The following is a 26360-nucleotide window of genomic DNA, read 5'->3' on the forward strand; positions in this document are numbered from 1 at the left end:
GTCGCCAAGGTTTCCTGAGACAGGTCATTCGCCTGCAAGCTCCTAGCCAGAGATGGAGCAGGGCCGGTTCCCACAGTCTCCCACAGCGGTCAGCGTCTCTTCTTTCCTGGTTTCTTCTAGCCACGAGCCACATGTGACTATCTAAATCGCAATTAATGAAAATAACATTAAGCCTAAATTAAACCAAAGATTCTGTTCCTCAGTCACACTGGCCTCGTTTCAGATGCTCAGTTGCCATATGCGGCTAACATGAAAGAGGGTGACATTTTCATTTAATCAGCCACATGTGGCTGTGGCTCCTGGACTAGACAGAGCAGACAGAGAATGTTGCCATTAGCGCAGGACATCCTGCTGGGCAGCACTGTCTGGCAGGTGGGATGAAGTCGGGAACCAGGAAAAGCACAACTTTGGGGTCTTTCAGAATACTGCCTCCATGGTTTTGGTTTTGGTTTTAATCCTCACCTGAGGATATGTTTTTATTGAGAGAGAGAGAAAGAGAGAGAGAAACATCTATTGGTTGCCTCCCACATGCACCCCAACCAGGGATTAAATCCAAAGTATGTGCCCTGACCAGGAATCAAACCTGCAGCCTTTTTTTTAATTATTATTTTAGGGTTTTTTTGTTGTTGTTTTTTTGATGTACAGGATGACACTCCAGCCAACCGAGCCACCCCGCCAGGACACTGGCTCTGTGTTTTTAACACTGCTGAGCTTTAGACGCCCTCACCTGTGACCTGGTGGTAGCTGAAGAAATGACTAGTGTTTCCTGGGCATTGACTCTCTGCTTGTTTATTCTTCAGTGCCTGGGAGCTAAGTGCTGTTATTACCCCTATTTAAAGATGGGGAAGTAGAGGCCTAGAGCCTGTATTGTGGGTATGCACCCAGCACGTGGCAGGAAGCAGAAACAGTGGGGCTTGTGATTCTTGTCCAGCCAGAGTTGTACCTGTGGGTTAGCGCATGGCCGCCCCGAGCTGCCTCTGCAGCCTGGCCATCTTCTCCCTTCCTCTGCCTCACTCTGTTTACTAGTGGACAAACCTGACTAGCTCTCACATAAAGAAAGCAGTGCTTGCCTTTTCTTTCCTTTCCTTTCTTTTCGCCTAAGAAATATGAATCTGTGGCATCCTAGCTTTGCAAACATGCTTTGTGCTCAAGGAGGCACAGGGTTTTCAGTGCCAATCACGCTAAAGTCAGGAGATAGGTGTGCAGGGCACCCAGCTTCCTGGAGCCTGGGCTTTCTTGCTACCTGTTATTTCCTCCTACCGTCCTGCCAACATCTCAGTCTCTAATCTTTCTCCTCCCTCCCTGTTGGTGGATTTCCTCTGCCAAGAATTCCACAAAGCAGTGATGTTCATGAGCCCCACCAAAATGAAGTCACCTAGCTCTTGCTCTAAAAAAAGCTGTCTTAACACAGGCAGTCAAACGTTTCCCAGCCAGTCTGGATCCTAACTTACTATAGAGTATGACCCACAAGAATCTATCTGCAGGATTGGGGTTTGGTTTCAAGTGTATGGAAGAACTTGGACTTGACTTACTTTGGGTATTTCCTGCCTGGGGTCCTGGGAAGTGACCTTACTGAAAAGTCACAGCAGCACAACCTCAGGCTAGTTACTGACGCTGTCAGGGTCTCAGCTTTCTCATCTGGAACCTACAGATAAGAATAGTACCTTCTTCGCTGGATTGATTTGAGTGCTTAGCACAGAGCCAGGTGCTTGTTAACATACTCATTAAACTGTAACTGTTATTATTTGAAATGAGCATAGGTATGCATTTGCAAGTGGAACTTTTGAAAAGTCTATTTGTAGAATTTATAAATGGAACTTGCGAAACCAGTCTTTTTATTTTCAGGATTTGCAAATGAATGTTTTAAAAGAGTTTCTTTATAAGCAGATTTAGCATTGCCTTCCCCTTGTGTTAGCAAAATTTGTACAAATAGATTTAAGGTAGTTGTTTTTGATTTCTCTGCATCCTCCAGACTGTAAGTTTCATGAGTGTAGGAACCTTCTTTTTCACGCCTGCATCGTCAGTGCCCGGGGCTGTGCTCAGCACATAGCAGATACATAGTAAATATTTGTTGAATTAATAAATAAAGGAATTATTGAGAAATGTTCATTTTTTCATACCCTTAGTAACCCTTTTTAAAATGTATATTATAACTTCCAGTGTTAATTATAAACTTCCAATTAAAGACCTGAATTAAATTTTAGTAAAAAAAAACAAAAACACACAGGCAAAATCTTTAGTTGCCATGACAACCTTCCCTTGGTCCCCAGTTCCTGGGCATCTGTTTCCACTCCTTAGCATGGCTTTAATAAATAGCCCTTACTGACAGGTTTCCAGCCTCTGCAGCCTCACCCCCTACCTGCCTGTGCTTCCTTGTTCCACAGACTTCCGCCCCACGGAACTAGAGAAGTTTCCCCAACTCACATGTCCTCCCGTGTGTCTTCCCCTGCTGACTGCAGCACATGCTCAGAAGGCTGGGTGAGGACCCACCACCTTGAATGCCTAAAGTAAAATGAATGAATGAATCAAGTTCTCTTTCTCATTTTGTTCTTCATGAATTTAATGGAGGACTTTATGTTCAAATTCATTTTTAAAAGAAGAAAAAACTTCAAGGGAAAGTTAGTTGAGATTCTTGATTTTTATCTTGTTTGAAACAGTTTAATAATTTAAAGAAGGCCTTCTAATTGGGTGTGTAGGATGTACAGAGTTAGGCTGATAAGATTTAGTTTCTATTAACCATAGCACTTTAAATCACATGCTTTGGAAGTGTTGTGCTAGTGCTAAGCGTTTATTGACACTCAGCTCGAGCACTAGAGATTAGAAGCATAAAGCAGGTAATTTGATGTGTGAAGTATACAGCTTTTGTTTAAGCCCAAAGGTATGGCTTGTCTCCACCAGAGGTCTCCCATATTTTACTGCTAATGTTTGAAGTATACTGAATTCCCACAAGCTAATTAAAAATCAGACTGCTATGCCGGTAAGCATTCACTCTGTGAACTAATTTCTGCCAAACGGCCATAAATGTGTCCCCTGGTATGAAATTTAGACGTACTTTCTCATCAGAGAAAAAGGCATGTGGTTTAGTCCCAGCCTCTTCATTTGAGAGAGAAGGAAACTGAGACCCACCCAGAAAGGTCAGTTAAGGCCTTGCCACCTCATAAGCACTCAGCTGGGATTCAAACCCAGGTCCCTTCTTGCTCTCAGCTCACTCTCCTCACCAAACCCTGCTTGCTCTTGCTCAGCTGAATTCAGAGTCTGTTATTCCTGAGTGCCCAGCACGGTTCTAGTCCTTTACGAATATCGCTTAGTCTTCACAGCAGCCCTAGAGGGAAAGTTCTGTTACAGTCACCCCCATTTGCTGGATGAGGTACCTAAGAGCCAGGGTAAGCGGTGGTGTGCCGAGGGCCCACACTGCACAGTCTGGCCCCTCCCCCGTGTGACAGTGCTGCCTCAGGAGGTATGACTCAGAAGGGGCAGACATGGAGGGAAGACCCACTCGATGGGCATGGGAGAGCATGTGGACATCCCTTCAGCCTTTCCAATCAAAATGAAGAAAACAGCCTGAAACCCCAAAAGGTTGGGGAAAAATGGGAGGCTGGTGCTGGTCCAGGAAGGGTCAGATGCAGGAGCATATCAGAGAGGAGCCTGAGCCCTCTGGAGACGGACAGCAGCTTTATTTGGACTGAAGTGCCACTTCCTTCCCCTGCTTGACCAATTTCTGGGCATCTTTCAGGATTTAGTTAAAACTTCACCTCCGCCATAGCCAGTTTGGCTCAGTGGATAGAGCTTTGGCTTGCAGACTGAAGGGTCCTGGGTTTGATTCCAGTCAAGGGCACATGCCCAGGTTGTGGGCTCCATCCCCAGTAGGGGACGTGCAGGAGGCAGCCAATCAATGATTCTCTCTCATCATTGATGTTTCTGTCTCTTGCTCCCTCTCCCTTCCTCCCTGAAATCAATAAAATTTATTTTAAAAAACAAAAAACATCACCTCCTGAAGGAAGGTGATGACCCCAGGGCTGTTGGTAGCCCCTCTTCTAGCCTTCTACAGCCCCCTTGTCTTCTGCAGTGGCCTTGTCACAAATTACAAATGTAATGGTCACTTGTTTGGTCTCCCCCACTAAACAGGAGCTGCTCGTGAGTCTTGCCCATCTCTGTGGTCTCCTTTGCCAAGCACATGGTCCAGTGTAGAGGAAAGTGCTGCAGAAATGTTGAATAAAAAGTCTGAGACAGCAAGGAGGACAGTGGGCGTAAAGGGTTCTGTCTACAAAGCCATTTTCTTCCACTGACTGGCCTATCCCAAGGGGAGGGTCCAGGTTGGATATTAGCAGAGAGAACATTTCCCATCCAAGAAGGACCTTGAAGGCCAAGCTCAGAGCCACTGACCAGAAGAGCTCCCTGAAGGTTAGCCAGCATCTGGGGATGCACAGATCCCCCACCGATGCCTGTGTGGCACCCACATATGCCTTCTCTAGTGGCATTGGCAATATTAAAGCCTGGAGTTTTTAACACTTGGGGAAAACTCTCTAGCTGATGTTCTCTCCCAGGTGGAACCCCCCCTTCCACTCCTTCCCTACCCAAGAAGGGAGAATTTCCTGGGCCAAGATCTGCTCTCTAAAATACCCATGTGCACTTTTCTGATGAAGTATCTTAAAGAGGAAATCCAAGGGAAGATTTGGCCTTGTCTTCTAGAACTTCTATCCAGAGGAAGAAAGGAGACATGTGCCCATATGACCCATGCAGAGAAAAATCACATGTGCCCACATGACCCATGCAGAGAAAAATCACATGTGTCCACATGACCCCTGCAGAGAAAAATCATCTCATTTGCTCCTCACAGAATCCCTATGAAGTATTGTGTCCATTTTTCAGATAAGGAGACTGAGGCTCAGAAAGGTCTCTCAGAGCAGGGATATCTCTACCTTCTTCGTCCCTATGGCCCAGTACCTGGCGCCTAGCCAGCAGGCGAATACTAGGTAGAAAGACTCTTAGAAGAATAAAAAGAAGGAAGGGAAAGACAGGACCTTGATCCAAACCCAGGTCGGTTGACCACATCCTGTGGAGGGGCCCAGAGCAAAGAAATTATTGGGGGGGGGGAGGGCGGGAGCAGCGACACATGGGCTCCTAAGACCCGGATATCTCCATCTTCTGCTGCTGGGCTGCAGGAAGGAGGGAGCTGTGCTGAAAGTCATTCTGTGTTAGACTATCTTGCATAGTGAAGAGCTTAGGTATTCAAATCTTTTCTTGGAAATCTCAAGTATTCCATTCGGCTGCCACAGAGTTAGGTAACTTTATTTACTCATGCTAAACAGGGCCATTTTCAGAGAGGAAATTATGCAATGTACTATGCAAATGTGGCATTCCGGGGAGAGTGAGTGTAGAGATAAGTGTGGTCACCAATGCATTATAAAGATCAGATCACTGTGCCTCTGGTGGCAGGCTGTGTGTCACTTGATAAGGGGATATGCAAGGCTCTACTTGGAATTGCTGCTCATTTGGATTCTGTTTCTGGTAATTGTGTTTTCACCGAGGAGTTGTCTATCTATGAACTTTGTTTAGTGCGAAGAAGAAACAAGGAATAGAACCTTTGCAAGTTGCCCATCCTTATGTAGATTTGAGCAGTCAGAGGGAGGCGCCCCACACATGTCTGGACGTGTGGCAAATAAGAAAAGTCAAATTCTCATTCTTAGTTCTCCCAAGAAGAGAATTTCTTGAAATTTTCCAAGAGGGAAAAATGAAGACCTGTGACGGGCTTTCTTGGCTGCTTTGTGAAAATTGGTCACACTATTTTACCAATCATAGTGTCTCAAGCAAGAGGAAGGAAATAGTCGTGGAAAACCCCTCCTGGAAGCAGGTGGCGCTGAGCCGAAGCCCAGCACTGTCCCCAAGCCTTGGGCTCCTGGCCTGAAAATCATTCCCTGACATGTCTGCTCCTCCATTCAGCCATCCACCACCCACCTATCCACCTTTTCTTTCTCTCTGTGTGTGTGTGTGTGTGTGTGTGTTGCAAAGTAAATTGCAGACATCAGTACCCTTATCCCTAAATACATCAGCATGCATATCATGAAGTAGAGCCATAAAGTCATTTGTCATTTTATTACCCTTGTCTGCAGATGAGACAACCTAAGCGAAGTCAACACAGCTAGAGAGCAACGAGCTACAGCTCATCCCCAGGCAGCCAGCACTCAGGCCTGGTGGGCGACTGTTCCCTGCATGGCTGCCTGCACTTAGAGCTGCGATTACAAGTGGGGCAGTGGAGTTGGAATGTGTTAGGAGAGCATCGAGCTCTGGGTGCAGGTGGATGGAGAGGAGGCTGAGGAGAGGAGTGGCGGCTGTTGAGGTAGCCTGGTGATCGTGGTTGAAATCTTGGAACTGAGCACTAGGTCAGTCTCCCTGGGTGACTGCATTTCAGCCCATAGCCTAATATCTGTATCCCCACTTGCTACTCCCCTTGCAAATCCTAGGAACAACACTGGTACATTTTTTATCTTTATTCTTGGAGGGACTGGACTCTATGCCTGGCAGTAGGAGTGTGGCAAAACTCTCCATCCAGGAAATATTTCACTTTACACCTGCCCTGGTGCTGTGCTGGGAAGGAAGGCTTTAGGGAGCTTCAAAGAAGACAAAGTAATTGATTGCTACTTGCAGCAAATAACCCATAAGCTGTTGCTGGGTTGATGGAGAAATGGTTACTTAATTTTCTTCAAAGGATTGATTTGACAGTCAGGAGAAGCAGCCAACCTAATTGAGTGCATGGTTCACACCCTGAGTGGGAACAACCGGATCTCTTCCTCGTTTTGACTTCCGAATGTTCTGGGCCATGCGTGGAGTCTCTCCCATTAGTCAGGCTAGCGGAGGTCTGGGTGTCGCTCATACAAGCCCATTCTCCTGTGCTGGGTCTGTAGAATTTACCCGGTTGCCTGTCACCCAGCTCCCTGGGTTGCATTTGAATCAGCACAAGGCTTCCAAGCACTCAGGGTAGCTCCCAAGGAAACGTATGTAACTTTCTTACACCCTGAAGGGCTATCATTTCATTCTTATAGTAGATATTGATAGAGTAGTGACGTTTGGGAGATGGATTGCACTTTCCCACTGGGCTTCTGATTGACTGCCTTGTACTGATGTGCCTGCCTCTCCCTCCACACCCCACCCCCACCTCCAACCCAGAGAGCCAACGGGTGCCGACGCTTCATCAGTCACTTCCCATCTTTGCATTACTGGCCAGTTAAGGCCTCTCCCCTCAGCTGTGTTCTGTCATCGGGGAGCCATGCCAGACCTGGAGTCTTGGAACTGAGCACAAGGCCACAGAGCACCTTCTCTGTCTCCCACACTAATTCCCGGAGTTGGGCAGCTCCAAAGCACCACCACCTGTGCATTGGTCTGAAAGCTCTGTGTGGGCTGCCCGGTCCGTATGTGCTGCTGGAGGGGCCACCAAGTGCCCGGTGAAAGGGGAACCTTGCCAAGGGCATCCCAGGAGCACTGAGGTGGCTTCACACCAACAGCCACCATGAGAGATCAAGACCTCTCGGGCTGCCTGTTGAGAGCTTGTGTCATGTGACTGTCCCCCTACCAGAACCAGCCAACCGGGGTCGAGGGTGTCCCCGTCTGAGGTAAACGAGGGTCAGCCCTCTCTCTGGCCCCATCCAGAGGACCAGAACCCAGGTTACAATGGGCTTGCTCAGGATGGTGTGAAGGTCATCCGTTCGCTATCAGTTGTGTGTCCCTGGGGAAGTTGCTTGCTGCAGCTTGTGTCCTCTGGAATCAGTGCATCCACCTCATAGGATCCCGGAACCTGTCTAGTGGGGGCTCAGCACCTGGCACACAGGAGCATTCGGTAAAGGTCGGTCGGTCGTGGTATCAGCAGCAGTCATAAACTGCGGGGGGCAGGGCGGGGGCCCCCTCTCCAGAACCTCAGCCCTGACAGTCTTTCAGTAGGTGGCTTCAGAGAACCAAAGCCCTGGATGGCTCTGAATCCCCACAGCACAGGGCCACCAACTCCAGGAAAGTCAGTGATCCCGTTGCCTTAGGTCACCCCGGGAGGGCCCGCAGGCCACTGCAGTCTCACTAGTGCCTGGCACACGTGCAGGTGCTGGAGTAGAAATTCAACGTGCTCTTGGATGCAAGGAGGGGTGGGGACCACACGTTCCTTGCAAATGGAGCCACGTGCCTTTCTGCTTCCTGGTCTCCTATCAGCTGTAAAGTCTCCCTATGGGCCTGGTATCTTGGAACCCCACCCACAATGAGCCTGCCTTTCTCAGGAAATCAGTGCATCCTGTTCCTGGGCCCACCTGACCTCTGATTAACAACGCAGGCACGTGCCTGAAGGACAAGGTCCACTGTGTGGTGGTATTCCAAGAATTTGGCCCTAAGTCCCACGGTATTGGATTTCAAAGCACTGGAACTCTCCTGGCTTGAAACCTCACTGTCGGTATAAAGACTTCAATTCTAAATGTGTGTGGAGCCACCAATGCCAAGAATTAAATTATGCTATTGGCACCCATATTTTATTACGAAGGGATCATTTAAATGCAGCAAGAGTCAATCAGCCCCAGTTATTGCTCAGTAATGAGCTGCACTGTCAGAAGGAGCTGTGGAGGAAGACTGCAGCCGGGGGGCCGTAAGGACAGCTGGTCGAGAAGTCCTTTGCCTCAAAGCCAGAGGACCAGAAGATATTAGCGTCCCTTCATCCAGTGACAGTACTTCTACACCTGCCACTGCCCAGGCCCCCTCCTGGGGTCACGGCAGTGAAGAAGGTCAGGACAATGGCTTCTGGGGGCTTGCATTAGGCAGAGAGCAGGCCTCAACCAGGAAGAAGGGACTGGCTGGCACTGGGGAGCAGTAGGGCTGAGATGGGTGCATGAGGTAGAGCGTGACTGTGTGGGTGGGGCAACCACAGATGAAGGGTTGGAGTGGAGGGGGTACAATATAGCTTAGCTCACTGTCCATGACCCCACAGGAGTTCTGAGGAACAACCCAAAGCCATGATTCACTTTCCCTCTGTGGAACCTTGCTTAGTCTGGAGCCTGCATTCAAAAAGCATGACTTCACCTCAGCAGAACCGTCTGACTAGAGTCCTGGCTCCCGAGAGTCAGGGCATTCCGAGCAGTCCCCACTGCCGATGAAGACCACAGGGCTTGTGTTTGTGATTCCCATCGGCATTCCTCTGGGCATAATCCCAGGCCTCTCTCAGATTCCCTCAACGGTCCTGCAGGGGGTTAGGTATTAGTGTTATATGCGAGGAACCTGAGACTCAGGGAGGTGGCTTGTCTAGGGTCACACCGTTTTTAATGGCACAGCTGGTTTTCGAACCCAGGTCTCCATGGCCCCAAAGCCCAAGATACTTTTGCCAGGCCAAGTTGTTCTGATTCTACACTGCATGGTAACATTGCCCTTTCGTGCTTTTTGCTTTTTTCCTCTTCTTTCCCAACATCTTAAACTTTGATTGGGAAATGGCTATACTCCTTTTCCTTCATTCTGCTCAACACTGAAGGACCTTTTGCACATCCGAAATCACCAGCTCTGGGCCGTTTGTCCAGGCCCATCTTCCACGCTGTGGTGTGCAGCCCCTGGTGGTGCTAAAAGAATTTCAGAATTTTATGCCTGGATACAGCAGTAAACTACATTAAATTATAGTAAATCACTGTTGAAGTTCTCTATTTCTAAGTAACAAATCATCTTAAAATTGAGTGACTTAAAAAAACTACAGTCATTCATTTTGCTCACAGCTCTGTAATTTACCCAAGGCTCAGTGGGATTAGGTCCTCTCTGCCACACCTCTGGAGTGGCCCAGCTGGGCACGAGAGGATCACTCGCTGGGAGCTGGCAGGTTGGGCTGGCTGTCGGGTGGGGCCTTAGCTTTTCTTGGGGTGCTCCCTAGCTGTGTAAGCTTCCCACAGCATGGCGGATAGGTTCTAAGAGCATTTTCATGACCTTGCCCCAGAAATCATATAGGATCACTTCCACTGTACTCTGTTGGTCTAGGCCAGTGGTTGGCAAACTGCGGCTCGCGAGCCACATGCAGCTCTTTGGCCCCTTGAGTGTGGCTCTTCCACAAAATACCACGTGCGGGCGCACACGTACAGTGCGATTGAAACTTCATGGCTCATGCGCAGAAGTCGGTATTTTGTGGAAGAACCACACTCAAGGGGCCAAAGAGCCACATGTGGCTCGCGAGCTGCAGTTTGCTGACCACTGGTCTAGGCAATCATAGAGACCCACTCAGGTTCACAGAGAAAAGACATAGAGCCCCACCACCTGATGGGAAGGGGGTCAAGGTCCCACTGTAAGAAGAGCTGGTAAGGTGGGAGACTTTGCGGTGGCCATCTTTGGAAAGTATAATCCATAAGAAAATCCATTTCAGTGCCACTCTTTCTATTACATTAAGGAGAAAGTCTCAGATTGGTACTAGTTTGTCTTAGAACTTCCCTAACTAGTGGCTCTCCCTTTTTGTCCAAAGAGTGTTCTTTAGGCTGTAAGTTAATCACGTTGTATTTCATTCTATTTTCATGGTCGCCCTATTATAAGGACTTCTGGTTTTTCATTCATGGCAATGATAGGAAGTTTCCTTTTATTTTAAGAGAAAAACTAAGTGCAAGATCTTTGCTGGTATAGAATTACTCTCACATGCATAGATGAATAAGAATGTTCCATCAGCTGGGGAGCTGTTGAATCACCTAGTTATCCCGATAGTGGGAGAGGGTATGGCTCTGAAAAAGAGTGAGGATGGCCTCTGTGTGCTGATGGGTCACCCAGACTCGTGGCCAAGTGGCATAAGCATAACGCAGAGGGAGTGACATTCCGCCATTTGTGAAAGACAAGGTGGAGAGAATGTAGCTCCATGTACACTTGAAATACATAGTGGATGGAAGACTTGACATCCACTGTAAAAAAAAAAATGCATTCCTTTTTAAATGGAAACATATGAATGTGTTATCTATTCCAAGAGGTTGGTAAGCTTAATATTTTCAAATAAAATAAAATGGTGGCCCTGCTGGCATGGCTCAGTGGTTGAGCGTCGACCTATGAACCAGGAGGTCACAGTTCAATTCCAGGCTGGACCATATGCCCGGGTTTTGGACCCAATTCCCAGTGTGGGGCATGCAGGAGGCAGGCCATCAATGATTCTCTTTCATCATTGTTGTTTCTCTCTCTCCCATCTTCTCTGAAATCAATAAAAAATATATTTTAAAATAAATAAATGGCAAACCTCGCCTTTTATTTTTTTATTTTTTTATAATTAAATCTTTATTGTTCAGATTATTACAGTTGTTCCTCTTTTTCCCCCCCATAGCTCCCCTCCACCCAGTTCCCACCCCACCCTCGGCCCTTACCCCCCCACCACTGTCCTCATCCATAGGTGTATGATTTTTGTCCAGTCTCTTCCCTTTCCCCCCCGAGAATTGTCAGTCCATTCCCTTTCTATGCCCCTGATTCTATTATATTCACCAGTTTATTCTGTTCATCAGATTATTTATTCACTTGATTTTTAGATTCACTTGTTGATAGATGTGTATTTGTTGTTCATAATTTGTATCTTTACCTTTTTCTTCTTCTTCCTCTTCTCAAAGGATACCTTTCAGCATTTCATATAATACTGGTTTGGTGGTGATGAACTCCTTTAGCTTTTTCTTATCTGTGAAGCTCTTTATCTGACCTTCAATTCTGAATGATAGCTTTGCTGGATAAAGTAATCTTGGTTGTAGGTTCTTGCTATTCATCACTTAGAATATTTCTTGCCACTCCCTTCTGGCCTGCAAAGTTTCTGTTGAGAAATCAGCTGACAGTCTTTTGGGTACTCCCTTGTAGGTAACTGATTTTCTTTCTCTTGCTGCTTTTAAGAGTCTCTCTTTGTCTTTTGCTCTTGGCATTTTAATTATGATGTGTCTTGGTGTGGTCCTCTTTGGATTCCTTTTGTTTGGGGTTCTCTGCACTTCCTGGACTTGTAAGTCTATTTCTTTCACCAGGTAGGGGAAGTTTATGTCATTATTTCTTCAAATAGGTTTTCAATATCTTGCTCTCTCTCTTCATCTGGCACCCCCATAACTCGGATGTTGGTACGCTTGAAGTTGTCCCAGAGGCTCCTTACACTATCTTCACATTTTTGGATTCTTTTTTCTTTTTGCTTTTCCGGTTGGGTATTTTTTGCTTCTTCGTATTTCAAATCTTTGACTTGATTCTTGCAATCCTCTAGTCTGCTGTTGGAACTCTGTATAATATTCTTTATTTCAGTCAGTGTATGCTTAATTTCTAGTTGGTCCTTTTTCATATCCTTGAGGGTCTCACTAGATTTCTTGAGGGTCTCACTAAGTTTATCAGCGGTTTCTAGAAAATTCTTGAAAAACCTTATAAGTGTGGTTTTGAACTCTATATTCTGTAGTTTGCTTTCCTCCATTTCTGTCATTTGTGACCTGTTTCTTTGTCTCCGCATTTTTTATGCTTCCCTGTGTTGATATAGTGGCTTTCTGTGCTAGGTGTCCTATAGGGCCCAGTGGCTCAGCCTCCCCAATTACCTGAGGTGGACACTCTTGGTGTACCCCTTTGTGGGCTTTGTGCACTGTCTTGTTGTAGTTAAGCCTTGATTGTTGTAGGTATCACTGGGAGGAATTGACCTCCAGGCCAATTGGCTGTGAGAATCAGTTGTGTCTATGATGGGAGAACTTCTGTGCTGGAGACACCCTATTGGGGCAAGACTTGCTTCAGTGGGGCTTTGGTGCTCACTGAGTCTGCCCCCTGAGTGTGTCCCTTATGGATCTGAGGAGTTGTAATCTGGATGGTCCCACTCTGACCACTGGGTACACTGGCTCTTGGATCTCTAAGGAGGTGCTAATTTAGCCTCTGCCTGAGGCTACCCAGCAGGAGCTATGGAGAGATCTGCAGATTCCTCTTCTTTGTTTGGGGTTTGGAGGTGCCTAGATGAGGCCCAGCTGTGAAGCAAAGCAAGCAGCTGTGGGGCCTTGGGCCTTCTTTTGGAAGTTCTGAGTCTCTCTGACCCAGCTGCAGTTTGTTAGGTAATTTTCAGATTGCAAAGGGCCAGGCCTTTCATATGCAAAAGCCTCTGTGCACAGCTTGGGTGGGGCGGGGTCTCAGGGAATCAACAGGGTGGAGCAAACAGCTATGGCTGATCCTCAGTCCTACCCTAAGAGGCCCCGTGTCTCAGTGTCCCAGTAATCGCTGCAAGCACCTCTGAGAGAAAGCCGCCTTGGAGTTCCGACCAATGCCAGACAGTCCAGTTTCTCCCCGTATGAGTCTGGGTCCCCAGAGATTCGCCCGGAACTGGAGTTCAGAGCAGTCGGGAGCTTGAGACTCCCTCCTGATTGAAAAAGACAACCGTGTCCTCAGTTGCCAGCCCTTTCTTCGTGCACCTCCGTACCTCTGCACTTTACTTCCGCACCTCCTCTGAGTCTCAGTGTGCTTTTCTCTTTCCTTCTAGTTGTAGAATTTCCACTCAGCCAGCCTTCCTGTGGTTCTGGATGATGTCAGTTTTGTCTTTTAGTTGTATTTTTGAAGTAGTTGTGCGAGGCAGCAATTTCTGGTGTTTACCTATGCCGCCATCTTGGTTTCTCTGTCAAACCTCGCCTTTTAGCCAAAACCGGTTTGGCTCAGTGGATAGAGCGTCGGCCTGCGGACTGAAGGGTCCCAGGTTCGATTCCGGTCAAGGGCATGTACCTGGGTTGCGGGCACATCCCCAGTAGGAGATGTGCAGGAGGCAGCTGATCGATGTTTCTCTCTCATCGATGTTTCTAACTCTCTATCTCTCTCCCTTCCTCTCTGTAAAAAATCAATAAAATATTAAAAAAAAAACACAAAAAACCCTCGCCTTTTAAATAAAAGAAAGGCAGTGCCTAGAAGTAGGAGGGACATGTCACCTCTCCCTGGACTGTGATGGAGACATTGTCATCCCACCTGCTCTGTCCCTACAGTGCCCAGATGGAGACTTGGTGTTTTGTGATCCCTAGTTCCAGTGTCCGCCAGCCCCAAGCTTCATTCTTGTGGCAGGGTCAAGCCTCATTCTTTGGAGCCTGCTTCCCTAGTGCAGCACCTGACACCCACGTGTTTGTTGAACTGGGTGCCAGAGTTCTTAGCTTGCATGCCTGGCCAGATTGAAAACATGCACACCTGTGTACCAAGAGGTGCTGTGGGAGAGCTGTCTGCTTGCCAGTACCCTTTCGAGATGATTGTCTCCACCGTGGGGATCAGGCAGAGCCGGCTGGCCGACAGCATGGTCTGCTGCTGCTGCCCCCCCTTGGCTGGGCCCCAGGAGGAACTGAGCCCTTTGTGTCTGAGTCTGGAAAGAGATGAACTTTTCTCTTTATTTAATCTTAAATACACAAATACCATACCTCTTTTCCCTTTAAAACATCAGAGCATTGTGTTAACTGAAATGACCTTGACCCTGCACCCTGAATCCCATCTCCCCCACTCCAATAGGTATCACTGTGCACCCGCCAGACATTTTCTTACATTTTCCTTTTACATCTATATGCTTGAACCCAGAGAAAATATTCAGTTTCTTTTTGTGTGGTTTAATTTTACACGAGTTGTGTTACACTGCATGTGTCAGGCTGCAAATTGCTTTTTCCACTCAACAGTATGTTCTTGAAATACCTAGAGATCTAACTCGTTCCTTGCTGTTGCCATACGGCTTTGCACTGAATGACTGAATGTACACTTTTTTTAAAGGCTTTCCTCTATTACTGGATATTACAGACCCAAATCCTGCCATCAGCATTCTTGTTCGTGTCTCTTGGCCCACAAGTGTGTTTCTCTAGGGAACGTACCAATTGGAAGGTCATATTGTGTGAAACTTTCAGTTTTAATAAATAATGCTAATTTGCCCTTCAAAGTGGCTATGTTAATTGATTCTCATACTAGCAGCGTTTGAGAATCTCAGTTTTTCTTTGTCCTCACCAGTACTTGATGTCATCAGACATTTTTGTTTTTGCCAATCTCATGGGTAGAAGATGGTATCTTGTTTGAATGTTTCCTGACTTCTCATGAGGGTGAGCACCTTTGTGTGTGAGTAGTGGTTGCCCCATTCTCATCTGTGCATTGCCTACGGGAGCCCTCATAGTACCTGCTTTATTCATCTTTTGCCACTTAGAGGTAATTTGCATATATTTCCCCTGATCTGTTATGCATAAAGTCATTTGCTATACATGAGTTAGATTTTAATTTTGATGGAGTTAGTTTATCAATCTTATATATATTTATTTGTATGTATTGATTCTTATTTCTTTATAAAGAAATTATTTCCTTCCCCTGAGGTCATAAGGCTAGTCTCCTATGTTGTCTTCTGACAATGCTCTGTAATTTTCTTTTCAATAGAGTCCTAGGCCTGTCCTTTTTTATTTGTTATTTATTTTATTACTGATTTTAGGAAGGGAGAGGGAGAGAGAGATAGAAACACCAATGATGAGAGAGAATCATTGACTGGCTGCCTCCTGTCCACTCCCCGCTGGGGATCGAGACCGCAACCCAGGCCTATGCCCTTGACTGGAATTGAACCTGGGACCCTTCAGTCCATAGGCCAATGCTCTATCCACTGAGCCAAATCAGCCAGCGCACCTGTCCCCTTTTGAAGTGGGGTTGGTGGGAGAAGGACCCAGAGATTCAGGTGGGCAGTGCTGGTGTATGGAGGACCTGTCACCTGCACTGGCCTCCCCTGGCCACAGGCCACTCCTGAGAGGCAGGCTCATGAGGCCGCCATGCACCCTGACAGAGTTGCCTGTCTCCTGGTACCTCAGCCCTGGCCCAGAGCGACAGTCACAGGTGCCTGCATGAAGGCTGCCAGCAAAGGACAGACTCTGGGCAGAATTGGGTTCAATTTAGCACCTCTCTCCTGGGTCCTCCTTTGCCAAAGACATCATGGCCACCCAGAGGTGACCAGACAGCCCCTGTCCCCCAGGACAGAGCAGCGAGGGCCAGGGTGGTGAAGGTTGTCCCTAAAATGACACCCCAGAGGACCACAAACAAGTCCCCAACCAGCATCCCCTTTCTTCTGAAGATCTTCTCTTTAGTCCTCGGAAGCTGCTGTGTTTCTCTTTAACTGCCCCACAGGTTCTGAAAAGCCAGGGCTTCCTCCCACTCCGAGCGGTCTTGTCTCATGGTGACAGCTGCTTTTAGTTTTCTTATGAAATTTCTCACAGGGCTTTGATGCCTCAATTGCATTGCTGAAAGTTGTTCCGCTTTGGGGTTTAGTTCTTCCTTTTTTTGTTCTTTGTGGCAGAGGTGGTAGGTCTTTTTCCCCCGAAGCCCCTGAGGCTTCTGGGCTTTATGAGGGGGTTGCCTGCTGACAAACCCCACTGTCATTGCACCCCGCTGATAGAAGAAGGCAGTTGTCCTGTTTAGAGGGGAGAGAAGGGGGGAGAGAAAGGGGAAAAAGGAAAGGAAAAGCATGCTCTATTCATTTAGCTTTGTTTCCTATTTTTAAAAAGTAAAAGATTCCCATTGAAGAACATGCCTTAAGTATTGAGTAAAGAAAATAAACTCTACCTACCACAAAGAATCTATATAATAAAAGCTTAAGTGACCCTTACGGCGGAATGATGAGAACGACCAGTCGCTATGGTGCGCACTGACCACCAGGGGGCAGACGCACAATGCAGGAACTGCCCCCTAGTGGTCAGTGCACTCCCACAGGGGGAGCACCACTCAGTCAGAAGCTGGGCTCACGGCTGGCGAGTGCAGCGGCGGTGGCGGGAGCCTCTCCTGCCTCCGCAGCAGCGAGCAGGCAGGTGGTAAGGAGCGAGGGGTCCCGGACTGTGAGAGGGCACAGGCTGGGCTGAGAGCCCCCCCCCACCCCCCCCAGTGCACGAATTGTGTGCACCAGGCCTTTAGTATGTTTATAAGAATGAAAATGATGACTTACACTTCTGATAATATAGATGTCTTCCCGTGTGGAACCAGAAATTCTGGATAAAATAATTTTTAGAAATCTTTTTAAATACTTGGCTGGACTGTTGGGAAAGGGAGGAAAATTCTTGCCCTAGATAGTAAGAAAGTGCAGCCCAGAGAGCTAAGCCTGTCTGGTGCTGGTATTTGCCATGGGAGCCTCTGGCATATGCTAGGAATAATAGACAGAAACTCAAGGCCTGGAAAGGCCGAGAAGGTGGATTGGAAGACATTCATCCCCATGAAGCCACAATCCCAGATAGATTATGCTCTCAGAGGACTAAACTGAAGTGTGCATGGGGGTGGGGAAGGTGCCTGAGAGAGAGGAGACATTGATCTGCCATCCCTTAGACCTAAATGAAAAGTAAAATGGGAGGAGGGAACCTTGGTGAGTACCTGAGCCCAAGTTTGTTATCCCATGTGTTTGGGGCCAGGATTTATACTATTTGTGTTACCTCCACTCCCCTACCACCACTAAATTTAAGCTGAATATTAGGTTACAATGCTCCTGATAGAAATTATCTGGGTAGGGGTCTACAGCTGGGATGTAGTTATACACAACTGTAAATTTACTAAAATGCAAACTGAATGCTTAAAATGGGTAAATTTTATGATATAAAATTTTACCTCAAAGGTGTGTGTAGAAAAACCACCTACCAGTCTTCTAATCAGAGACTTCTTTTAACATTTTAGTATATTTCTCTGCACTTGTATTTCATTGTAGGGATATCTTTTTTTAATATGTCAAAATCATAGTAAGAATATTTTCACCCTCTTTTTCATTTAAAATTTTAATGTCTTTTCCAATGTCACTGCAAGTATTTGTAAAGAGGATATTTTACTTGGATTTTTAATATGTATTTCAAATGTGTATCTTGAATACTTTCTTACTTTAAGATAATTTCAAGCAAAACAGTTATGTATAGAGCAAAAATTAAAGCTCTTTCATTGATATTTCCCCTCCCCCACCAATCACACACACACTCCTACCTCTAGTTCTCACTTCCCTCCCCATAGGTAACCACTGCTCACAGTTTGGTTAAACATAATTTTTAAATGGGTGTATAATTTTCCATGTGATGGGGAAAAGTCATACTCAAAATGTTCCCTTGTTTGGGGACATTTAGGTTGTTTCCTGGTTTGGCTGTTTCTTTTTAGACATGTAGCAGAGGATTCCACTGGGGGGAACTCGAGCTGGCCAGAGATTGAATGGTCCTGGTGATTTCATTGTCATCAGAATAGGCACTAAATTAGACATTGAATTTGGAGATAACGTTCAAATAAGAGAAGGGACCCCGCATACACTGAGGACCCTGTTCTAAATTTTTTACCTGCTTTTTCTCATTTAATGCACCAAACATCTCGTAAGAGGGGACATGATTTCCATCAGAGGGGCCAGGTGCCTTGCCCAGGATCACACACCATCTAGTGCAGAGCTCAGCTCTTCGTGGCCAGACACCAACTTGAGGGCTTGGTGGTTCTGTAACCGAGCAGGGGACTCTTCCTTTGCTTCTTCACTTAATTTAGGCAAACACCATCACAGTGGTCCGTCCGCAAGGAAGCGCTGAAATGTTCCCGAGATTTTTGGTTTATTTCTTCAGCTGCAGTCTCCGCGCCTAAAGTGTAGTAAACATTGCACTATTGCTGTGTGTACTTTATATCAGGCCTCACAGATAGTGCCCTGAGAGGGATGGACATTATCCCCATTTTCAAACGAGGAATCTGAAACCCAGACAGGTAAAGAAAGTTGCCCAGTGTGACTCATAGGAGGGACTCAGACCCAGGAATGTGTGATTTCAAGCCTGGACTCTGACCACTGAACTCTGCTGTCCAGCAGAGCATGAGTCAGCTTGAGTCTCCATCAGGCTGGGAACTAGACAGCGCCTCATTCTGCTCTGTCTCCCTCCTCCCAGACAACAGCGACCTGATTGCGTGCACGGTGATCACCAAGGATGGCGGCATGGTCCAGCGATTCCTGGCTGTCGATATTTACCAGATGAGTTTGGTGGAGCCCGACGTGTCCAGGCTTGGCTGGGGAGTGGTCAAGTTCGCAGGCCTCCTGCAGGTAACAGCTGAGAACTGCAGAAGCTCTTCTCCATTGACTGTACAAACACACACGAGTATCATCTTTACAGTTAATTTCTAATGGCACAAGGACCACATGAACAGGCTATCATTGAAAAAAATTAAAATATCTCACAGATACAGGTCAAGTCCCAAACCCACTTCTTACACTCCCCTCCTCCCAGTACCAGTGATCCTTCCAGATCTGGTCTCTGCCAAATGCATATATAAATATAACTCCATGTTTTTTAAAATTGTGTAATATACTTGAGAGGGGGTATGTGTGTGTATTTTTATAGTGTCACGTTGATTGGAGTCTAAACTTTGCTTTTTTTCACTCAACATACATCTTGGAGAACGAACCACATTAGTAAATTCAGACTTACTGGCATTCTTTTCATTGCTGCCTGGCGATACCAAGGCCTGGTTACCAGTGCCCTGAGGCTGTTTCTAGCTTTTTACCTGTACAGGGTTGTCATGAACAGAATTGATCTTCCTTCCTTGTGCACTTGGACAGGGGTTTCCCTAGGCAGACTCCAAGAAGTTCACAGACATCACCACATTTTTGTCTGAAATGATTGTTTACACTGGCAGTGTGTAACAGTTCCTTTCTCCCCACCCCTGTCCAGCAGAGCTAGGCTCCAGATTGCCAAAAGCCGAGTGGGGGCTTGGGTTTCCTCCATGTTTGTCTCTGTGATAGGTTACTAATGCCAGCTGGTTCACTGAATGAAACATAGAACCGGGAGAGTCGAAAACAGCCTTCTGGCTCACATCTCCATCAGGCCCCTGTCCCTGCATGTCCAGTGCACTCTGACAGGCCTGGGGCTTGCCCTGCTCTGAGGCAGATCGTTTCCTTGCTGGACAGGCCTGGCTGCTGGCAAGGCCTTGCTCAGGCTGACCCACATCCGCCTCTCCACAAATGTGACCTGCTGGCAGCGTGCCGTGCCGTGCCGCTCTCCAAAAGAACTACCCACGTGTTTAAAGATACTGTTGCACCCTTTTCCCCAACCTCCTCTTTTGCAAGATCTTTCTATTTAAAAAATGTCTTTTGCCAAGGGTGATGTGAGAAAGAACTATATGAAGAATCTTTTATTTATAAAAAGACTTCCATGTAAGTGGTTGTCCATTAGGTGACTTAGTGCTTCTTATTTATCTAGGCTTGTGATCAATTTCCTTTAGAATTTAGTGTTAGGAAAGTGTTTTTCTCCCTCGAAGGATTAATACATGTCCTCCATCAGACAATGAAAGCCACATAAACCTTTTCTTTTGGTCGTCTTCCAATAGCCACTATTTGTCAGGCCGTTACTGCGTGCCAAACTCTCCGTCTTAAATGTGTAATATCTCATCTAATCCCACAGCAACATTTCCATGCAGGTATTATTTCCAAAGAGCCCGTGCAGCTTTAATGTTATGGACAGCAACCATCTTAATGAGCCTTTTCCAGCACTTTCCCGCCTCCCATAGCATGTCTGGCGTTCCTGTCTAGCTCCTGTCTCAGGCTTTTATCTTAAATCACCTCAAACCTTTGTGGGAAGCAAATTCTTTACACGGAATCCATCCTGAGGTTTTAGATTGGATTTATCCTTAATTACACTTGCTATGTGTGAGTTCCTTCTCCAGCTTTCAAACACAGTGTTCTTCAAATGCCTGCTAAGTGACCCTCCCTTCTTTCTCGGAGTTAGTTTTTCCTTTAGGAACCAGAAATTCTTCAGAGACGTACAAATGGGTGCTAATGATGCCCCCTTTTTAAGAGAAATCAGGAAGAAATTGGTTTGTAGATGAGTCAATAAATCTAACATCGTGCCAGATGGCATAGAAATTTTGGTTCGTTATCACATTCTTAGAAGTAAGAATGTTGGAGTTTGACTGTTGGGTTCCCTTGAAGAGGCTGACTCAAGTCCTCTTATGGACGGTACCACCCCGCAACCAGCATCGCTCCTGGTAAACGCTCTGTGCTTCCCACGCTGTCTTCTCTTGCTAGGCCTGATCTGGTTTGTGTCCTTCCTTGACTGTCTTAGACTTGGGAAGCTGATGGTCTCCTTCAGGGCAAAAGCAAAGTTGAAACTGGGGGCGGGGGTCGCTTGTAGGTGAGACAGGGATCCCACAGCTTCTGAGCAGTCGTCCTCCTGAACCTAATGAACTATTTTCTTTCACCTCCTCCTCCTGCAGGACATGCAGGTGACTGGTGTGGAAGACGACAGCCGTGCCCTAAACATCACCATCCACAAGCCTGCCTCCAGCCCCCACTCAAAGCCCTTCCCCATCCTCCAGGCCACCTTTGTCTTCTCGGACCACATCCGCTGCATCATCGCCAAGCAGCGCCTGGCCAAGGGCCGCATACAGGCGAGGCGCATGAAGATGCAGAGGATAGCTGGTGAGTGCTCGGTCCTGGTACAGTGTCCTCTGAGCCCTCAGGGGCAGAAGCAGCCACAGGGCTGCCAGTGTGGTTCTCACATTGACCTTGAGAACCCCCGTAACTCCTCCAGAAAAGGACACATACATTTCAGGCATTAATTGTGTTTTGGTGAGAGGATGGAGAATCTGCTCAGAATTTCCCATTTCCTAAGTACTTGATTTCTAGAGGGTTTCTAGGGCCTTGTGGAGAAGGAGAGCCCCCCCCGCCCCCCCCCCCACCCCGCCCCGACCAAGGCAGAGGCGGTGTACAGGCAGGCGTCAGTGGGTCCGCTGTTCTCACTCCTGCACGTGGACATTCTCTAGCTTACGTTAGAAAACGCTTCAACATTCCTGTACCACATTTTATTCTTAAAACAACCCTTGAGATTAGAAGGGCCTGTTCTGCCCATTTTATAGATGAGTAAACTGAGGCTCAGTGACTTGTCCAACATCACACAGGAAGAACCCAAACGCAGAACTTCCTACTCTATTGCCCATCCCTTTCCAGCTCTCATGAGAGTTCACCCTGCTTAGTGAGGGGCCAGGACCCAGTTCTGAAATCAGAAGTCCTTTTGCATTTCACAGGGATGTGGAGAATTTGTGAGGAGACCCCCTGCTGCCCAATGTTGGGAATGCCCCAGCTTAGTTGTAAAAGCACTGAGATGAGGGCGTTCCTGTCAGGGTGGAAGGCATGGTGTTTTCCTTGGGGTAAAGGTGTGCTATCAATTACTAAAATTATAAAGTCTTTCTCAAGACACTTAACACCTTTTGGTTCAAGCGCTGATGTTCATTCTGGTGTGGTCTCTGGGAGGCTTTCCAGCCCCCGGGGGGAGGAAGAGAGCTTTCTTTACCTAAAAATAAAGACGCAGAGGGCGGGGTTTCTGGCCGTTGTGGATTGTTATTTCCTGCACATGCCTCGTTGATTTGTGCAGGTCTGCATCCCATATAGTCCTCATCTTATTTCTCACTTAGCTGAAACTTGGCCTGCAAAATCATTACAGAAGCATTTGTAATGTGCAAAGTGACTTAAATCACTCAGTCCTTTCTTTTAAGATTTATTTTCAGAGGTTTTTTTTTTTTTTTTAATGTAAAGCAGTTTCTCACAGCTGCCATGAAGGCTAAATATTTCATTTGAAAATTGAGAATTATGCCGTAAAGTGGCTGTGAGAACTAATGCCTTGGGTATTTCTTCAATTGATTTTTAAAAGCCCCTCCAAATTGCTATATCATGAGATTTGTTTATGGAAGGGAGGAAGCACACACTCATAAATACACACATACACATGCGTGTATCTTCTCTCTCACACATTCTTCCCCAGGCGCACATATATGTGAACTTTTAGGGCAGCATTGGCCCTATTTACCTTGGGATCTGAAACTGTACCTCTGGCTACGCCTTGGCCTGTATGGATGAAAACCAGGCAACCTAGGTGGGACCTGGCCCTGCGTCCAGCCCTGAACCCCTCGCCAGCTGTGTTTTGAGGTTCAGGCTGGACCTGTAGTTGTCACACTGATTTCCCCAGTTTGAGGCTGTCAGTTGCCTGCTTGCATCGCCCAAGGGATGTGCCTGCCAGGGCCCGGCTACTCCAGCTACAACCGCCCCACCCAAAGTCTCCTCACCTAGACTTCCGTCCCATGCACTGAGCCTGACCATGGGTTTGTTTGAACGTAGCCCTCCTGGACCTTCCAATCCAGCCGACCACTGAAGTTCTGGGATTTGGACTCGGCTCCTCCTCTTCCTCCCAGCACCTGCCTTTCCGATTCTACGACCAGTGCCGCCGAGGCAGCAGTGACCCCACAGTGCAGCGCTCTGTGTTCGCGTCCGTGGACAAGGTGCCAGGTGAGCCGGCCCCACCCCGTGCCACCACTTGTCCTCCTCCTGGGGTTCCAGGGCTTTCCCTCCGTTGAGCCTGTGTAAGCTGCTTCTCCCTTCTTGGAAATCCAGCCAGTTGGAAGCACCAGCTAAATTTCTTAGAATTGATCAAAGTGTAGCACAAGATTAAACACAAGCCACAGAAGGAAATCTTGGCTTTCCCTTTGGTGCTCTTCCGCCTGGTTTGGTTTTCCAGAGATTTGTTGGGGATGTGGAAGGACTTCTCAGAATTAAGAAAGAAGTTTCTTGAAAATTTCTTGGAAATACTTAGGTGATTAGTAATGAGGTTGTGGGAGAGTAATTTCCTTCTCCTTGTAGGGTGACTAGAAAGAGAGAGTGTGTGATTCCTGCTGCAAACCCCCTAAAGAAGTGAGACTTGAGGAGAGGGCCCCGCCGGCCATGGGCAGCTGCCAGTGTCTCCTATCTGGGAGCCTCTCTAACCACTTTCACCAAAGCTCTGACCCCTCCTCCCCTCTCCCAAAAAGGAAGCATGAATAGAAACTTCAAGGTCGCCTTGGTGGAGCAGAAAGAACTGCTTCTCCAGAAGGGCAGGCCCTCCCCTTTCTGTTCTGACACTTCTGATTTAAGTAACTCCCTTTGCACCCCCATCCCTCAAAAGACAGCTTTGCTCTTCATTGTAAAACCTCAGAAAACAGGCCCTATGGCCCCTGCAACTTAACCTCCCCACATTTAGGGTTTCAAACTTCAGTCACAAATGTTGAAAAATGTTTTCAAAAGCAGTTATCGATTTAAAAAAAAACTCAGCCATAAGAACCTGTCCAAAGTCAGGGCCCTTGTTTCCCTTCCACCCCATGAATCATTCTGTTTTCATTCTTTGATTTGCTTAATTCATTTTGGAAACATATATACTGTAAGCATATGATATTTGAAAATCCAAACAGGACATGATAAAATGAAAAATAAGTCTACTTGGCCCTAGAAACTTTTAACAATTTCTTTACATATCCTTTCAGAAATGTTTCTTTATATGTCATATGTATGTCTTTGCTTGTCTGTTTTTACACCGGGATTATATCGTATATGTGATTCTGCCTGGCCGTTTTACTTAATAAGGCGGCGTTACATGTTAGCACATATAAGTCAACTTCGTGCTTGATAACTGTTAGTATTTTTGATGCAGAGGAACCAAGAAAATCTTTTATAACCTTTGGCATTGATGGCATTTGGGTCGTCTCCAGTGTTGAGCTCTTGAGTGAGTGTCACCTTGTACCTGCTCAGGGTATCTGTGCAATTGTGCAAACCTCACGTGTCTGTGGGATAAATTCCCAGCAATGGACCTGCCATCAAAGGGGAGGCTTTTCATCCTGATATATGTAGTCGCAGCGTGTGTTCTGGGAAAAGTGCACCAGTTCACGCTTCCACCCAAGCCAGGGCTGTTTTCATTCTTAAAACCAGTGTTAGGCTACGAGATAGATGGTAGCACTGCCTGTGTTCAGCTGTGAAACAGGAGATGATTTCGCCTGCTCTGGAGTCTGAAGGATTCTTTGTTACACATTCTCCAGGTTGCTTCATGTTCCTTAGAGATAATCGCTGTGCAAATGTAAGTGATGACCATGAGTCTAGGTTAACTAAGTATAGATTAGCCTGGTTAAAAATATCATTTCTTCCTTCCTTTCTCTCTCGCTCTCTTCTTTTTACACACAATTGTCATGTTGTTATAAATTTATAAGCACCACTTTGTAACTTTGTATTGAGAAATAGTTGATATATAACATTATATTAGTTAAAAAGTCATTTCTTTAGGGTCATTGAAGCTTCTTTCAGCTCGGGCTCTAATGAGTTAAGGAAAAATGCCCTGGGCTTATTTCCGCTCCATCCTTTCTGAAACAGGGGAGTGTAAGTAAATAAATAGAGGCAAATGTCACATTCTTCAACATCTGCATAATCATCTCTCTTTTTGCAGCAGGCTTTACAATGACTGATTGCTTACTTCTCCCACCCTGCCGGAGCCCAGGGTTACTGTAGGGTCATCCACTGCTGGGGTGTGGCCAGGTCTACAGTGGCCTGCCAGGCAGAGGGGTCGGCACAGCTGGAATGCCCAGCGTCCTGTTGCTGGTCCCAGGGTTGGGATGTGAGGTGGGGCCAGGGGAACTGGCAAATCAAAGGTAGTTGCTTGAAAGCAGCCATCCACCCCTTGGCTGTTCCTCTCCCCTGGAAGTGCCGCTCAGGTGTGGGCTGGGGTAGGGACATGCTCACAGATGTGCTTTCCAGGTCGACTGCTCTGGGCCTTTGGTTAGAGAGGCCTCGCACCCCTCCTGCCTTGGCCTGGGCTAGAGATGTGACCTAAAGAACAAGTCGAAACCATTGAGACTCAGAGAGGGAGGGGCGCTCTCCCTGGCTCCCACCCTCCTCACCATCTGCTGTCTCAGTAGTCAGCCCAGCATCTCGGAATCATCTGAATCCTGCTCTTCCCTCTCCCACACCCACTGGCCTCCTCTGCTCACAGAATATACCATGCTCTCACCCCCTCCCAGCCACCAGCATCTCTCCCTAGATCATGGCAATAGCATCCTCAGTACCTCTGGCTTTCGGTCTCACCCTTCTTCCTATTCATCCAGAGGGATTTTTCTAGAACAGAAATCAGATTCAAGCCCTTGCCTGCAACCCTCCAATGGCTTCCAGTTGCACTTAGAACAAAATCCAGATCTCTCACTCTGATCCTATGGTCACTATGTGGTTGGCTCCAGCTGGCCCCTCAGACGCAGCTCCTCCATCCCAAATACCATCCCCACTGCTCCTCTAAGTCAGCACTTGCCAAAATTTCGGCCTCCGTACCCCCTTATAATCTTAAAAGATATTGAGGAATCCCAAGAGCTTTGGTTTATATGGATTATATCTATTGGTATTTTAAGATTAGAAATTAAAACTGATAAATGCTTTAAGTATTTATCTGGCTTTATAGAAGACAGTTGGATTCTCATGTCTGCTCCTGCTTCCTAAGCATGTATTTATGGGGCCTCTGGAAAACTCCTCTGTGTACTCCTGGGAGTATGGAATTAAAAGGAAAATGCTGTCTTGTTATTTTTATGAAAGTAGTTCTGACCCTGGGAGGCCCCCAAGGTTCCCCAGACCACACTTTGAGAACCACTACTCTATTAAGTCACTGAACTCTCTCCTGCCT

General features: G+C 46.9%; 1 protein-coding gene across 13 annotated transcripts in view; it reads left to right on the forward strand.

Annotated features, from left to right (window-relative positions):
- Window positions 1-26360, forward strand: part of CLEC16A (C-type lectin domain containing 16A) — a 222268-nt gene that overhangs the window by 146147 nt on the left and 49761 nt on the right. For all 13 annotated transcript variants that reach the window (XM_023760228.1, XM_023760226.1, XM_023760229.1 and 10 more), the window contains 3 exons: window positions 18801-18952; window positions 21121-21325; window positions 23018-23185. In XM_023760228.1, coding sequence (XP_023615996.1) covers window positions 18801-18952; window positions 21121-21325; window positions 23018-23185 — 525 coding nt within the window. The remainder of the gene's footprint in view (window positions 1-18800; window positions 18953-21120; window positions 21326-23017; window positions 23186-26360) is intronic.

This window comes from Myotis lucifugus, unplaced genomic scaffold (genome assembly GCF_000147115.1).
Source record: "Myotis lucifugus unplaced genomic scaffold, Myoluc2.0 scaffold_176, whole genome shotgun sequence".
Taxonomy (NCBI): domain Eukaryota; kingdom Metazoa; phylum Chordata; class Mammalia; order Chiroptera; family Vespertilionidae; genus Myotis; species Myotis lucifugus.